The sequence below is a fragment of the Miscanthus floridulus genome, chromosome 11, assembly GCF_019320115.1.
Source record: "Miscanthus floridulus cultivar M001 chromosome 11, ASM1932011v1, whole genome shotgun sequence".
NCBI lineage: Eukaryota > Viridiplantae > Streptophyta > Magnoliopsida > Poales > Poaceae > Miscanthus > Miscanthus floridulus.
Window position 1 is genome coordinate 81,348,291 of NC_089590.1, and position 16,405 is coordinate 81,364,695.

At 48.3% G+C, this 16,405-nt stretch overlaps 1 protein-coding gene across 1 annotated transcript; it reads right to left on the bottom strand.

The window, feature by feature from the left end:
- Positions 1-5,994: 5,994 nt before the first annotated feature.
- Positions 5,995-8,107, bottom strand: LOC136493572 (protein RGF1 INDUCIBLE TRANSCRIPTION FACTOR 1-like). The gene is made up of 4 exons (XM_066489670.1): positions 7,872-8,107; positions 7,562-7,762; positions 7,011-7,226; positions 5,995-6,887 (listed from the first exon to the last, which is right to left on the bottom strand). The coding sequence occupies exons 1-4, from the start codon at positions 7,926-7,928 to the stop codon at positions 6,600-6,602; spliced, it is 762 nt and encodes a 253-aa protein (XP_066345767.1). The 5' UTR covers positions 7,929-8,107; the 3' UTR covers positions 5,995-6,599.
- Positions 8,108-16,405: the final 8,298 nt, after the last annotated feature.

Below are 16,405 nucleotides of genomic sequence, written 5' to 3' on the forward strand. Positions count from 1 at the left end.
TCAAGATTCTCTGTCACATCGAATCTTGGACGCATACATGAAGCATTAAATATAAATAAAAAATAAAACTAATTACACAGTTTAGACGAAATCCACGAGACGAATCTTTTAAGTCTAATTAAACTATGATTGGACACTAATTGCCAAATAACAACGAAAACACTACAGTAGCGTTTTGCCAAAAATTTTGGCATCCAAACTGGCCCACCTAAAATTCGCAAGTGGCATTCAGGTGCGATCTGCTTTTTATCAGGCCTGTTTCTTTGTTCTGCCAGCTAAAAATAACAGGCTTTGGTGTAGAGATGACGCCCAACTACACATTCAAAAACGTTGAATTGGAGTCTGAGTTTTTTTTTTTTTTTGAAAGGCAGTCTGAGTTTTCCTTGTCATCTTCTTCACTCCTTTCTACCAAACAGAATACAATGCAGGCCCTAAGCTTAAGCTATGGGCAGCAGCAGGTCAGCTGAATTCATGAGTTGGTATACACCTTGAGGGTTTCGCCAAGGGCCCGTTTAGTTTCAGGCCCAGTTTAGTTGCCGAAAATTTTGGCAAAACGATACTGTAGTATTTTCGTTGTTATTTTGCAATGAGTGTCCATTCATAGTTTAATTAGGCTTAAAAGATTCATCTCGTGGATTTCGTCTAAACTGTGTAATTAGTTTTATTTTTTATTTATATTTAATGCTTCATGCATGCGTCCAAAGATTCGATGTGACGGGGAATCTTGAAAAATTTAGCGTTTTGGAGGAGAACTAAACAGGCCCTCACTCCAAAATGCCAAATTTTCCAAGATTCCCCGTCACATCGAATTTTTAGACGCATGCATGAAGCATTAAATATAAATAAAAAATAAAACTAATTATACAATTTAGACGAAATCCACGAGACGAATCTTTTAAGCCTAATTAGACCATGATTGGATACTATTTATCAAATAACAACAAAATGCTACGTAGCATTTCGCCAAAAATTTAGGCATGCAAACGGTGCACAAGTTCTTCGGGAGGCAGAACTGGGAGCTGGACATTCCAAGCCTAGTCCTCCGTATTTGTTGGATCTTGTCACGTTGGTCAATCTATTCACGGGCTCTACTATTTGAGACTCAGAGAGATCAGAGATGGGTGATTGAATGATTCTTTCTCGGACAGGCGCATTTACTGATATATGAACAAAGATAACAGGGGTTGTTTGGTTCCTGCAGGAACTCCTAAAATTCTTGTCATATTAAATGTTTGATACATGTATGAAGTATTAAATATAGACTAATTACGAAATTAATTGCATAACTTACGAGTAATTTGCGAGGTGAATCTTTTAAGCCTAATTAGCCCATGATTTGACAACGTGGTGCTACTGTAAATATGTGCTAATAACAGATTAATTAGACTTAAAAATTCATCTAAAAAATTAGCCTCCATCTATATAATTGATTTTGTAATTAATTTATATTTAATACTTCTTATTAGTATCTAAACATTTAATGATATAAATCTTAGGAGCGACTAAAGAAAAAAGCACCCTAAGGCGCTCCAGAACTGATCCCTTGTACTAGTAAATTCTGGTCCTACAAAGGTTAGATTCTCTTGAACAATGCAGCATCTCTGAAAAAGATAAGCGCCATTTTTTTGCGCGCTGGTAGCAGCTAGGCTAGCACAGGCAGTCTAGTAGCATCTGCTCTCTTCTCTACCACGCTTATTTATATGTCAGTTAGTTCTTAGGTAAGCCCTTATTTAGTTCTCCAAGCTCCTAGCTTTGGTATTATGTAAAAAAGAATTCTCCATCACATCAAACTTGTAGTACATATATGGAGTACTAAATGTAGATAAAATCGAAAAGTAATTGCACAGTTTGGTTGAACTTTACGAAACGAATCTTTTGAGCCAAATTAGTCAATGTTTGGACAATAATTCACAAATACAAACAAATTGCTACAGTATTTACCGTCACATCAAACACGGTGCAAATGCCGATTCCGGCCGAACTAAACAAGGCCTAACATTGTTTCCACCTACTAGTGCTTAGTAGTATGTACTAGTACTTTCTAATATTAGGATCGAATTGGAGTCTTGTGCAATGTGGCAGGTTTATTCTAGTAGGGGTCTGTTTAGTTCCACCCTAAAATACTAAATTTTTTAAGATTTTTCGTCACATCGAATCTTTAGACGCATTCATAAAGCATTAAATATAAATAAAAAATAAAACTAATTATATAGTTTAGACGAAATTCACGAGACGAATCTTTTAAGCCTAATTAGACTATGATTGGACACTATTTACTAAATAACAACGAAAATACTATAGTATCATTTCGTCAAAAATTTCGGCATCCAAACGGTGCCTAGGATGAAGGAACCTGATGGTGAGTTGGGCCCAGAGCTTGAAAAGGCCAAGATCCACTGCCTTCTTCAAAGTAGGAACATGGTAAATGCAGAAACTGGAAGCCAACGTGAACTTCTTCATTGACGAGCTAGTGAGCTCGCTCTGTTACTGATGATGTAACCAGAATTGTGCATGCTTGCTGAGCTTTTTCTTTTGTGTGTGTTCTAAAAAAACCAATAGCATATGCAAGAGAGTACTAGAGATTATGATGATTGCCATTTGATTCAGGCCTAATTTCGTAGGACCCAGAAATCATTCAACCTTTGCTGCTTTCTTAAGCAAGGAGCTTCCTGGCAAGGCCTGGGACCTAGTCCGGGCCTAGAACCCTTTCAACGTCTCCTTTTGAACGAGACGCGCACGCACTGGATGACCGGACGAAGAAAAATCTGACACCACTTGTTTGTTGGCCTCTCCAAAGTCATACAGCCTTTCAGAATTTTCCTCGTTAAATTTCAGACCGAATCGGGGGCAGAAAAACCGATCTGTGCCCGGTGAACTGTGCTGGGATGATGGGACCAAAGCGATCTCGGTGATGTGCCATAAACACGAGGAAAAGCGGCGATATTGCAACCCCGCAAATAAAAGTGGTTTGATAGGAGTTTCGTTAGGGTTCCATCTGATCCTCTCGAAAGGGCACTGGATTCGTGTCGTTGTGCATTATACACGTCCTTTTTTCATGATAGGCCTCACTCTCGTTGCGGGGATTGCTCAGAAGAATCTCTCCCCACACACACTGAAGCACAGCGTTGTCGTCTGTTTTATTTCGCTCTCTCTTTTAGCGAAATTTTGTTTTATCGCATGATGCTCTCTTTCCTCATGTTGCTGTTGTTCCTGCTACAAACTTATCAGATCAAAAGCGGGTGCTAGCACGAGGCGGCGGAGTGGAGGCAGGGGCCTGTTCGGTTTATCCCATATTCGGTTTGTTCGTCTTTTTTTTCTAGCTGGAATAGTGTTTTTCTATCCTAAAATTCAGTCGAAATAGTATTTTTTTAGTCAGTTCAATCAAGTTTAAGACCAACGAACGGACCATTAGTACTCACTGTCTGTCACCATACCACTAGGCAGCTCCATTATCACGGTGAATTGGAGGAGGATAGGAAGCAGTGGTGGTGGGCAATGAAGCCGCCCACTCGCCGATCGATTCCTCTCGCAAAGCAACGGAGAAATGCGCCTCGAAAGCGTGTGCTGGGTGAGCATGAACCGTACGTACACCCTCGTGACAGTGACACCGGCCACCACCACCACTCCACCAGGCAGCAGCGAAGAATTGAAAGGCCCCTTTCTCAAATAAAATGAGGAGCTTTGAAAGCCATTGATTGGCAGGAGGATGGACGCGTCGAGGGGCCCGGTTCCCGGCCATTGTTTGGCAAAATTCAGTAGAGAAGGAAGCTCGTACGCCGAGCGTTTCGCGGAAAGGAACCGAGCAAGTACGGTGGTGTGGCCCCTCCCCGTTGCTTTCGCCGTGGAAAACCAGTAGGAACTCCCCAAATATCCCCCGGAATCATGACTCGCCAGCGATTCGATCCAATCCACATCCAAATCTTCTTCGGCCAGTTGATCTACAGATCTACGAGTAGTATCTACCTGCCATGGCCCATCCGAGGGGCCTGGTGAGTCCCACAGTAATTTGGTGCCGGCCGCCCGCAGATCGTAGCGACGACTGGCAAGGAAGACACAGCCGTCCGATCGCGTCATGAACGGCCGGGTGCGAGGCCGAACCGGGGTCCGTACTCCGTGGCGACGGATGGGTGCAGGAGGCGAGTGACATCACGCGGCGGCAGAAAGTCCTCGGCGTGCGTGTGCGTGTGCGTGTGCGTGCGATGCGGGGGGCGGGCGGCCAGTGGTGCCGTGGTGGGTGGATGGCGGCGTTGCCTACGGCAGCGTCACGCGCGGGGGCGGGGCACGATGGTGGTGGCCCTGGTGGGCGAACTTGGGCGCGGGCGCATTTTCCAACCACTTCGCCCGCGCGGCGCGCGCGAGTGGCCGGGACGGACGGACGCCGCACAGGGCGCGGCACGGCAGCGCAGGCGTCCACAGCAACGCGGGATCCGGTGTCCGCGGGTGCCCGTCGGCCACGGCGAGCGAGCATGGACGTGCTCGCCCCCACATTCTCCTGTCCGCACTCCGCACACACAATGCCAAGCGCAATTGCGCCAGCAAGCAAGCATCCCCTGGGAGGCCGGCCGGCAGGGCCACCCGGGGGCGCGCTCCACGTTTCGCTTTCTCTCGATGGGGGGGACGGATTCTTTCAATCCCAGCAGAAGCCGCACCTGCCAGTACAGGGATCATTGGGCACCGTACGACCCAGGGATCTGGGCTGCTCGTGTTAGATCGTTTACGTGGTTTATAATTGGGCTGACGTTGTTTTGTCGTGAGAAAAATATATATATATACTAATGGAAAAAACACTATATCCTAATGGAATGTGATTCGTCGTCGATGCGGTACGGCGAGCTGAGCCGTGCCCCCTGCCTAACTTTGGTTGACCCGCCGTTTCGGCCCGGACAGCGGCCGTTGTCGCCATCGTAGGCCATCGTGGCCGGTGGGCGGGCCGGGCGGCCGGGTGTCTTCCGCCCATACGGAAACGGAAGAGTAGTCACCACCCGCCCAACCGGCGTTCGGGCATTTAAGCTCGCCCATGGTAGGGCCCCTCCCTCTCAGTCGACGCAATAAAGACGGATCGATCTCACCCCGTTCGCTTGGGAAATGTCTGAGTCAAGTCTCTCTTGTTAATCAAATTTTTCTCGTACACTCAAGGCTGTGTTTAGTTTCCAAAAAATCTTGCGATGGAGTATTAAATGTAGAAAAAAAAACTAATTGTACAGTTTTATTGAAAATCGCGAGACGAACGTTTTAAGCTTAATTAGTCCATGATTAAATACTAATTGCCAAATAAAAACGAAAGTGCTACAGTAGCCAAATTCCCAAATTTCCCGAACTAAACACAGCCTCACACTATCTTATAGCTATATTTACACTGCCTTATTATTATATTTACAATAATTTTTTCAGTATAATTTATTGAAAAGAGTGATGTAATTTGAAAATAACTTAAATATATGTCAAATTTTTCAAAAAAAATTACAAATTATTTCTATGAATTCCAGACATCAGAGAAACATATATCAAATTATTAACAAATTCTTCAGAAATTAAAAAAAAACAAAATCTAGGTGAGAAAGAGATTGTCGCAGAGTGTTCCACACTCATGTTCGTGTGTCAAGCAGGGACATGGTTCCACACTCATGTTCGTGTGTCGGGCAGGGACATAGACACCGACATGATTACTTGCTTGACATTGAAATCACGTGGACGCACGCAAAGGGACATTGAAACTAAGCGGACGCACGCACAGGGACGCATCGCACGCGCCAGCATGATCGTAGGTGGGAGAGACCGATGCTTCCGCATCGCATGGCCCAAAAAAGACGGTTGATAACAACGAGCAAATCAACCGGTTCATCGTTAGCCTTTCTGTTCCATTGCTAACACCGTTTCAGGCCCCCTGCATTGCACTTGCACATTTGCACGGTGGATTCTAGCATCTGGCGGTGGATGGTACAGAGAAAAGAAGGGGGATGAGGAGAGGAGAAACCACCGTCAAACGAAGCAAAGTAACAAGTACACAAACCCTTGACATTGAAGGCCATCCAGGAGCAGCATTCTCATCCTTTTATTACAGGCAACAAGGCAAACACGAATATGAACACTCCTACCATTCCCCCATCTGTGACAGTATGTGTATATGTACATTTCTACTGCTATATCAAAGCACCGGTAAAAGTAAAACTAGGAAAAACACCTATAGGTAAAACTTGCAAAACTTAGTAGTGACTGGCTGATGACGACAAGAGTAACTGCTACAACCACCTCGTTTCCTTTTAGAGGCACCAAACCCAAACCGTTGTTACTAGCACAGTGAACTTGCATTTTGTAACTGCTATGGAAGTAACCGTACCGTACGTGCCGCATTGCACCGGCCTCCTCGTCTCGTCCAGAAGCGCGGGCGTGCAGTGGGAACTTGGTTATTGCCTGCTTGCCTCCTACTACTAGCTCCTTTTGGCTGGCTATGTATGTAGACCGGTCGATCCGGCAAACACCTATAGATGGTATGTAGAAGTGCGTATGCTACAGTGGTGTACCGTTGTTTTCGGTGGATGAGGAGGGCGGCCGCGCGCGTGGGGCCGGCCGGGCATCGGAATCGGAGCCGCGCCTTTGGTCTAGAACTCCACCATGAGGCTGCCGAACGGCGACCGGTGCGGCACGCCCTTGCGCCGCTTCCCGGTGCGGAAGCTGTTGGCGGTCGCCGGCGGGGTCGACGGGGTGAAGCTCTGCACCACGCTGCTCTTGTCGCTGCCGCCGCTGGTGCTGGTGGACGAGTCGTCCTCCGACTCCGACTCCGACGCCGGCGCCGCCGCGCCCCTGTGCTGCTGCTGGGCCTGCTTCTTCTTCTTCTTGACGACGGCGTGCTTCTTCCGGATGCGGAAGTCGCCCGAGGTCCCGACGATCTGCGCGGCGCGTCCACGGGACATTAGTGGTGCTGTTTGTTGCAAATCACACGTGCGAAGAGGGGAAGCGGGAATGCTAGCTACAGCACACTGGGAATGGGGCCTTGGATTGGGTTGGCGTACCTTGCAGCCGAGGGAGCAGAAGCGGAAGGTGTCGAGGAGGCTGCGCTCGCAGACCTCACAGGTGTTGGTGACGCCCTTGCCGGGCCTCGGCTGCGGGCGCTCGTTCAGGAACACCACGCGCGCGCTGTTGATGATGTAGGTCTGCACGCCGGTGATGTCCAGTACCTTCTGAATCTCCGACACCCGGATCACGTCGTGGTAGGAGGACCTCCGTATCTGCACCACCAACACCAACCGAACAGAGCATGCATCGCCGTCAGCGAGAAGCCGCAGATGGAACAGCCACATTTGCTGCCACTTCAAGAAAGTCAGTTATCCTCATCTTTGGATTTTTCCCCCTAAAACGTGAAAGGAAAGATTGGCCGTTGCAACCTTAGATGCAACTACCCAGAAGTCTCCGCGACGGAGGAGAGAACGATACCAAGAAGAGTCTTTGGATGGAAGCAGGGGCGCCGGCCGGAGCTGCCGTTTCTTTCAAAGAAAGGGCCCGGCGCCGGCTGCTCCAACCCGACGCCAAGAAATGCCACTTTTTTCCCCCGGGGTGTGCTCACCTGGATGGCGTGGTGGTCGCGGTGGTAGGCGAGGCACTGGGAGCAGAGCGCGCCGTTCATGCAGTCGAGGCAGTACATGTTGCACTCGCTCTTGTGCGCGTCCGCGTGCAGCTTGCATTGACCGAAGAAGCTCGTCCCCAGCAGCGGCTTGAGCCACGGCGGCCACCGCTGGTTCTCCGCCCCGTCGCACTCTCCTCCTCCCTGCCGCATTCGATCCGGCGACGGCATTAGCGCCAGCCCAACAGAGAACAAAGAAACAGCGCACCGAAAGAAAAGGAGTACAAAAGAGGGTGTGTGCTATCCACGATACCATGGCGCCGCCGCCTCTGGTGTTGACTCTGACCGGCGATTCATCGTCGATTGCCATTTCCGGCGATCCACAACCAAAACTGCAAGGTGCAGAGCAGGGAGAATGTGGAGAGAAAGATAGCGACTAGGGTAGGGGGGATTTGGAGTGGGGGAGAGGGGAGGGAAGACGAGAAGAAAAGGCGAAGGCTTTGGAAGAAAGAAGTGGAGGTAGGAAAGCTGAGGTCTTTGTAGACCGGGGAAAGCAGGCAGCAGCGGCTGATGCTCTGTGTTTGTGTCATTGCCCAGTCGAGGTCCGAGCTCGCCCTTATCCGCTCCTCAGCCGGACCCGGTTCCGCCGCCCGCTTGGCCGCAAGACCCGTTCTGCATCGTGCCCTATAAACAAATTTTTTTTTTGCCTTCTCTCGCCTCGCCCATGTCAGCTGTCACGCTTCAGGTTCATGAGATGTAACCTGGTCCATCAGATTGCTGCTGCTTCAACGTGACACCTCGGTCACGGTGCTCGATGCAGATATCACAGTGAAGACCGAAGAAGCTCACTGGCAGTGAAAATGTGAAATCACTGCACGCCAGTCGTGCTGTCGAGTGGAGTCTTCCTGCAGTCAATCGAGGGCACGCAGCCATCAGCAGTGACGTCGAGTCTTGTTCCATCTGGTTGCGGGCACTGGTCACAGCTCGCAAGTCACAACCTGAGACCCGACCCGGCACACATGTCCTCGTTTTCTCACTTTGTTGGTGTTGTTTGTTTATTGGTTAGAATACATGGTGCTTCGTGCGGTTTCTCGTCACTTGCTCCACCAATGCTGCTGTAGCCTCTAGGAGGCGCCCATCCATTCAGGGCGGCGGCTAGTGCAGATGTGCCAAAGCACCCAGCCACGATTTTCCCGCTGGGAAAAGTTACCACTAGCCAGCCACGCCGTTTCCGAGTCACGCGAGCTTCACCTGGCCAGGCGCCCAGGCCAAGGGGAGGGAGGGGCAATGGGGTATCCGCCATCCGCGTCACAAGATCACCACCGATGGATGGATGGGCCGGGCAGGAGGGGATCAGATGCTCGCTTTCACATATTCTCCAGTGTGTGCGCGTGTGCGTGCTGTCTCGGATGGAACCCACTGTTTGGAGAACTTGTTCAGTTCTTCTCGAGATGCTTCGTATTGTGCAAGCAAATGAAGATGCATTTTCTAATGTGCTAGCCCCTGCCATATAGAGATGTCAACAGTAACCGATTGGTCTATGTAGATGCTTGCAACTAACCCGATGGTTTGCTGCCATGATCATCACCTGGGTTGGCTGGGCAAGTAATGTAGCAGGTTCAAAGGTCAGGAAAAAGGTCGCATCTTTTTTTGTTTTTTATAAAAAAGAAAGTAGACTATCTCTTTTTTCCGGCCAACGTACGGCATTTGGTAGTATTGGTCAACCACCATTGCAACGCCAACGACTTTGGACTAGTCTGGCCGCTCGCAAGCAAACGCTATGCCACCTCTCACGGGTTGCTTCTTCAATTATTTAGCTTTTTTTTTAGACTTCTTCAATTATTTAGCCGAGGCTGTCACATTGGGCCTGTTCGTTTGGAGGAATTTTGGAGGAATTTGGATGGTTTGGAAGAATGCTGGAGGAATTTATGAGAGAAAAACACTGTTCCGGATGAAAAAAAGAAGCGCATCAAGTCGGGTTTAAGAGCACGTGAACGAGACCAGTTCGTCTCAGGTTTACTGTGCGGACATCATGATTTCCATGCCACGGAATATACAATTTATTTGGTGTGTTGAATTATGCGCCCTAGTAGCTTGGTGTTAAGGATCGGTTACAACAAAGCCCCTTTCGAGTAATTTAATCGCGCTGCGGTTATGCATCACATCGATCGATCGGCGCCTGGAACCGGTCCTGATAATCCCCTTGGCTGATAACGATGCACTAACCAATTAACAATTATCCCGCCCGGAATGATGATGAGGCGATCGGGCGAGCCGGCCCTAGCCTAGTCGCGTATAGGAAACAAGCAAGGGAGACATTAAAGTATTTGTTAATTACTGCGCGATAGGAAAATGATTTAGTATTTGTTACATCACCTCCTTCTTTCTTCTTTTAATTATTAAAGGGCCTTTTTCAGTTTCGATTGAACAATTTACTCAAAGTCTGCATTGTTCACGCATTATTGGCGACGTCTGATGTATGATCATCATTTATCATTCCCCCCTGCTTCACGGTCTCAAGTTACGGGACGAAGCAACCGTTTGTTATGAAAGCTCAGAAACGGGCAATGCGAGTGTGTGGAAGGCTGGAAGCTACGCGAGCTTACGCTTAGGGTTACCATTGGTTCGTCCGTTCTTTTCCTTGGGTGATGATACAGGAGTGAAAGCATGCATGGGCACTAGTGATCTGGCTGGACAGCATCGCGGTTGCGAGGAAATGCTCCTCGAGAGCTTGACGCCGAGAGGAGCGTTCGAAAAGGCTACGGCGTGTCTGGCTAATCATGCCGTGCATGCATTATTCGGGATCCCGTGGAAGCCCTTCATAATCGTGTGGAAAGATGCATGTTCCTGTTCTTGGTTCAGGCGGGCTGGGATGGGCATGGGACCCGATTTTTTTTTCTCTTTTTTTTTTTGAAAGTTTTTCACAAATATGCCTCCGAAGGTATGCTTTTAAAATTTGGACTCTTAACTCGGCGTTATCGTTGGTGGCGCCGAGCTTACACGTCTCGGCGCCAAAGGGTTTGACGCCTAGGTCGGGACTTGTAAACCTTTTGGCGCCGAGACTTGTAAGCTCGGCGCCACCAACGATGACGCCGAGCTAAGGGTCCAAATTTTAAAAGTATACCTCCAGAGACATATTTATGAAAAACTATAAAAAATGCCAAAAAACAAAAAAAAATTAGGCATGGGACGTGGATGGACCCGGATAGATCAGCCCTTTCAGCTGGTATTAAAGCCGGCTGAAGCTGTTTTATTATGAGAAAAAATACTGTAAATTCTAGCTGATAAGCTGGCTAATAGGTTCAAGCCAACAGACAAAAGAAGGGCAGCTACAATAAAGGAGGTGAATGAAACATGCACCCATGCCGGCAGCATCCCCCGATCATGCTATCATTGCACCCGGTTCGGACCATCATAGTAGCTGCAGTGCGATGCGATGCGATAGAGCTCCGTTTTTTGCCAACGTACTGTACTGTGTAGTTGAAAGCAGGCACGGTGCGGACGGTCGGACGGGACACTTGTAAAGGCAGCGGAGCCAAGCTGATAAAAAAACGGATGCTTTGGACTTTTGCTCCAGTAAAAAAACGGATGTGACGACTTCATTTGCCCTGGAAGACTTTTGTTGTGCTTGGGGGGAGGACGAACGAGATCGACGACCCATGTCGTGCTGCTGATTTCATGGCGGCTGCCGGGTAGCTGGTATACGGCCAAGCAACAAAATACTCCAGCACTGCAACGAAATTATTCTACCGGCCGCCTGCCTGGCCCTGGCCTTCCTTCCAGGACTTTCGTCGCCAGCGGCCAGCTCCGGAGGTAGCCGTAGCGATTTTTTTTTTTTTTTTAATTTCAACATCGTTTGCAAACTAGTTTTAAATCTAACTTTTTTTTCTTCAAAACTAATACTTTTAGCCGCGTCTATTGTTATGGCGCGGCGAAACGCCTGTGCCGCGTCATGTATAGTGGCGCGGCAGGAGGGTGACGTGGCGAAGACCGGGGCCACTAACCGGTGACGTGGCAGGTCTGTCGCGCCGTCGGTCTTGGCGCGGCCCAAACGCGCCATGGCGCATGGCGCGACAGGATCAGATAAATATCGCCCGTGAGCCGCCCGCCCTGCCTCCTGCCTGTCACCCCTGCCCGAAGCGCCGCCACCGCCGCGCCCGCAGCGCCTACCGCCGCCGTGCTTGCACGCCGACCACCGCGCCTGCCCGCCCGCCCGGCCGCCCGCACACCGCGCAGAGCCCCGTCGGCCGCTCGCCCACGCCGCACGCGCCCACACGCCCCCGCCGCGCCACGAACACCAACACGTCACAGCCGCCGGCCGCCCGCTCATATCAAGGTAGGCTCTCTCGATTTCATGTTATTATGGTTGTTATTTTAGTTAGGGCTAGTGATTTAGGATAGTTAGGTTAGTGAATTTGTTAGGATTTGTTAGTGATTTAGGATAGTGATTTAGAATTTGTTAGGATAGTGATTTAGAATTTGTTAGTGATTTAGGATAGTTAAGGTTTAGCTAGGGAGTTAAGGTTTAGGTTACTGTTAGTTAGAATTTTGGGTTTAGGGATTGATTTTGGGTTTATGTTTGGTAGTTTTGGTTAGATAGTTAGGGTTTAGGTTACTGTTAGTTAGGATTTTGGGTTTAGAGATTGATTGTCGGTACTTCGTAGTGCGTGATACGGCGATTTGGATGATTTGGTGAAGTTTTGTCAAATGCTTATTTTTCTAGTGAAGTTGTTTAATATGTCTGTTAATGTTACTTTGAATATGTACACGTGCTTTTATATTGTGTTCGTATTATATAACAAGTAGTTCAAATTTTGCAATGCTACATAATGTTAATTTGAATATTGTTAATTTAAATACTCTAATCCTTTGTTTATCAATTTGTAACAGGATGGCCCCTCCCATGCAGCACCCGTTGTATCCTATTCTTGAGGTAGAGTACGACGACCAGCACCGAGCACACATCTTGAGTGACACCGACACATAGGTGGCCTTGCCTACTTTGAGGCCCGGCACACACACTAGGGCGCACCAGTGGGACGAGCGTTACGTGCCGTATATACGGCGTGCCGGCTTCCTCGAGCTTGTCCGTATTGTCAACTACGGTCTTTCGCCCCTTGACACAGCACTACTTACTGCAGCTGTAGATAAGTGCGAGTGCCTTCTTTGTACGTAAACATTATTATAACAAATTTATGTCAACTAATAGTCGTTCTATTCATATAATAGGTGGAGGCCTGAGACCCACACGTTCCACCTACCTTGCGGCGAGATGACCTTGACCATGCAAAACATGAAGGATATCTTTGGCCTTCGATTGGGAGGACTTCAAGTGACGAGTATAGTTGACAACGATTACTAGAGGGAGCTGGTGGCTCAGTTCACTGGCATTCTTCCATCGGACGACAAGGTTTCAAAGAAAAATAAGTGAACAATTCAAGCCTATTTAATACTTGCATTACTTTTCTACAGCCATCGGGTCATATTTTTTTGGTGAATTTTAGGAAAAATTCTAGAGTTTCGTCGTCTTGGATCACATAGCGCTTTGATTACTTGGACCCACAGGCTGACAAGGCTTCGATCAATAGGTTTGCTAGAGTGTGGCTTTGGCACTTCCTTGGTGTGTTCCTCTTCCAAGACTCCTCGAGCAACGCCATCAGCTGGATCTTCCTTAACATACTACGCCAGCCGTGGGAGAACATAGCGGCGTACAGCTGGGGCAGCGTAGTCCTGTCATAGATGTATCGACAGCTGTACGTTGCCTGCCGTCGAACCTCAGGGTATGCGAACCTTGAGGGTTGCTCGTATCTACTCTAGGTTTGGTGTTAGAAACAATGACCCATTGGGAGGCCCCTTAATACTGGTTTACCAATAAGTACTTCGGTTCACTATATTCTTCGAGGCAGTTACATATGATTAAATTATTAATGGATATTTTATTATCGTGTTCAATGCAGCAATGGAACGGGCAATATACACTCCCTACAACTCTGTATATCTGGACGGAAGCGGAGTTAGTTAGAGGGAATGCGAGGCGCAAGTACAGAGAGTACACGGACGGACTCGACGTTCTGACACAGCACCAGGTTACGCTTTCTTTACTATCATATATGTGTCTTGTTCGATGTACACTATATCACAACCTAACTCAATTACGAAATATTCAGGTGCATTGGTGTCCTTGGGATGCTCTGGAGCTCGAGTACTATCTGAGTCCTGTCACTAGGGATGAGTCAGACGAGTATCGCTGCAACGTTCCTCTTATTTTCTTTCACGTGATTGAGATTCACTTGCCCATCAGGGTCTGTAGACAGTTTAAAAGAATGACAAGCTGCCCACCACCGCTTTACTCCACCAACCAAGAATTACACGGGTGCGTTATCGATTAATAACAAAGCTATAATTCAGAGGTGTGTGTGGTACAACTAACATAGTTTTGTTGCAGGTATGACCGCAGGAAGAGGTATAAGACCAAGGATTGGTGCGTAACACACAACACGCACATCGACTTATGGCAGAACAGGGAATAATAGCTGATCCATGCGGGTCCCCCACATGACCAGCACACCTTTGATGAGTACCTACGGTGGTTTCATAGGTCTACGAGGACACATATCAAGCCCCCGTATACTAAGCAGGCAATTGACGAGGACTCGAAGGAAGATGTGATCGAAGATGTGTATGATGTTGCCACTAGGGAGGACACATAGCTACAGAGAGCCCCACTTCAAAGATGTGTCTATGCGTTTACGAGTCTAGAGGGCAGGGGCCAAGCGTTCTCGAGGTTTTTGTGGAGATAAACATAAACTTGTCCATTCCAAAAATATTTCTTTAGTGTATATACGTTTGGGAAATGCAGTAACTTTAACGTCTATTTATGCAGAAGGTGAAGAACAGCTGCAGGAAGCTAGCTCAGAAGCTGAGCTGCATGGACACTTGGGTGGAACCGCCACTCCCTGCGTGGTCGGGTGGCACGTCTTCAGCCTCTTTGAGGACACCAGCCGGCTCTTCTCAGCTAGTGACATGTGCCACTTCCTCAGTGCGTACACCACCACATCATAGCACTGGGAAGGACCCTGCAACCGAGGACGACGAGAACGATGACCCCCTGGGCTTCCGTAGACAGCACGACCAGTGAGACAATTAGCCATAGGACAAGATCGGCATGTCTCAGCTAGGTGGTGCCCCGCTTGGTACCTAAAGAGCCTCACATGTACTAACAAAGGTAAAAGGATCAAGATGCCCAAGAGGGAGGTGAATTGGGTTAATTCTAAATTTTCTTGCAATAATCAAATCCTACGGATAGCCCAATTATCCCCTTGTGCCTAGAAAAGTGTTTCAATCAAATTAACGCACAAAAGACTTGCAACCTATGTTCCAGACTTACTCTAGCATGGCAATTCTATGGATGTAAAGACAAGTATTGAATTACTCAAAGTAAATACTTAAAGTAAATGCTCAAAGTAAATGGAGAGAGGAACGCGGCGATGTTTTGCCGAGGTATCGGAGAGTCGCCACTTCCCACTAGTCCTCATTGGAGCACCCGCGCAAGGGTGTAGCTCCCCCTTGATCTACGTAAGGATCAAGTGCTCTCTACGGGTTGATTCTTCGACACCCCGTCGCGGCGAATCACCTAAAACCGCTCACAACTTGAGTTGGGTCACCCACAAGCTTCGCCGGGTGAACACCAAGCTCCCAATCACCAGCAAACCGTCTAGGTGATGGCGATCACTAAGAGTAATAAGCATGAACTCTCACTTGACCATGTGAAGCCTAATGAGAAGATGGATGCACACTTGTCTACTCTTGATTCACTAATGATATTTCACTCTTGGATTCTCAAATCACAAACACCTCACTAGGACCTTGCTCTTCTTGGCACTCACAAACGTGTTTCTCAGCTGTTGGAATGAGCAAAAGTAACTCCACACACGAGTGGAGCTTCTATTTATAAGGCAGCCTGAAAAATGAACTGTTATGAGCTTCTGCGGGGTGACCGGACGCTTCGGTCGTGTTGACCGGACGCTCCGGTCAGTTTAACCCGTGAACCAGTAAAAATGTATTGACCGGACGCTGGCAGGGTCCGATCAGCACTGACCGGACGCGTCCGGTCGCATACAACCCTTACTGGAACCTTACTGGACTCGATCGGACGCTGAACCCTTAGGGTCCGGTCAGTACTGACCGGACGCGTCCGGTCACAGATTCCCTTCTCTAGAACCTTACTGGAGTCGACCGGACGCTGAACCCTCAGGTTCCGGTCATAGATTCCCTTCTCTGGAACCTTACTGGAGTCGACCGGACGCTGTCTTTCAGTGTCCGATCACTTGACCTCTCCAGCGTCCGGTCGCACCAAACGTAGACAGCTGATCAAATGAACTGACCGGACCCTGCGGCCAGTGTCTGGTCGCACCGGGGCCAGCGTCCGGTCAGCATTTGACCCTCCATTCACTTCCAACTCTTGATCATTTGTGAATGAAGTTTGCTCCAAAGGATCTTAGGCATTTATAGGAGCTACCTAGAGCTAGTTTTAACAAGTGTGCACCACACCTAACTCACTAGACTCAACTAGGTCAAGCTACCCATTCATACCCCCCTTAATAGTATGGCCAAAGGAAAAACAAAGTCCTAAACTACTCTAAGTGTCACTCCAACTCCAATCGACACTTAGAACTAGTCATCCTTAACCTTGTCGTCCATCCTTTGAAAACCAAAATGATTTCCATCGTAGGGGCATGACAACTTTGATTGCCCGATTGATCTCCATTACCATGACCTAACTTAATTGCATCTGCAAAACACACGTTAGTCATAGTAATCTTGTATTGTCATTAATCACCGAAACCC

Excerpts from the sequence above, each read along its gene's own strand:
- LOC136493572 (XM_066489670.1), bottom strand. The coding sequence starts at position 7,928 with ATGGCAATCGACGATGAATCGCCGGTCAGAGTCAACACCAGAGGCGGC. Across the intron at positions 7,763-7,871 it reads CCAGAGGCGGCGGCGCCATG|GGAGGAGGAGAGTGCGACGG; the intron begins GTATCGTGGATA and ends CGAATGCGGCAG. Across the intron at positions 7,227-7,561 it reads GCGACCACCACGCCATCCAG|ATACGGAGGTCCTCCTACCA; the intron begins GTGAGCACACCC and ends TTGGTGGTGCAG.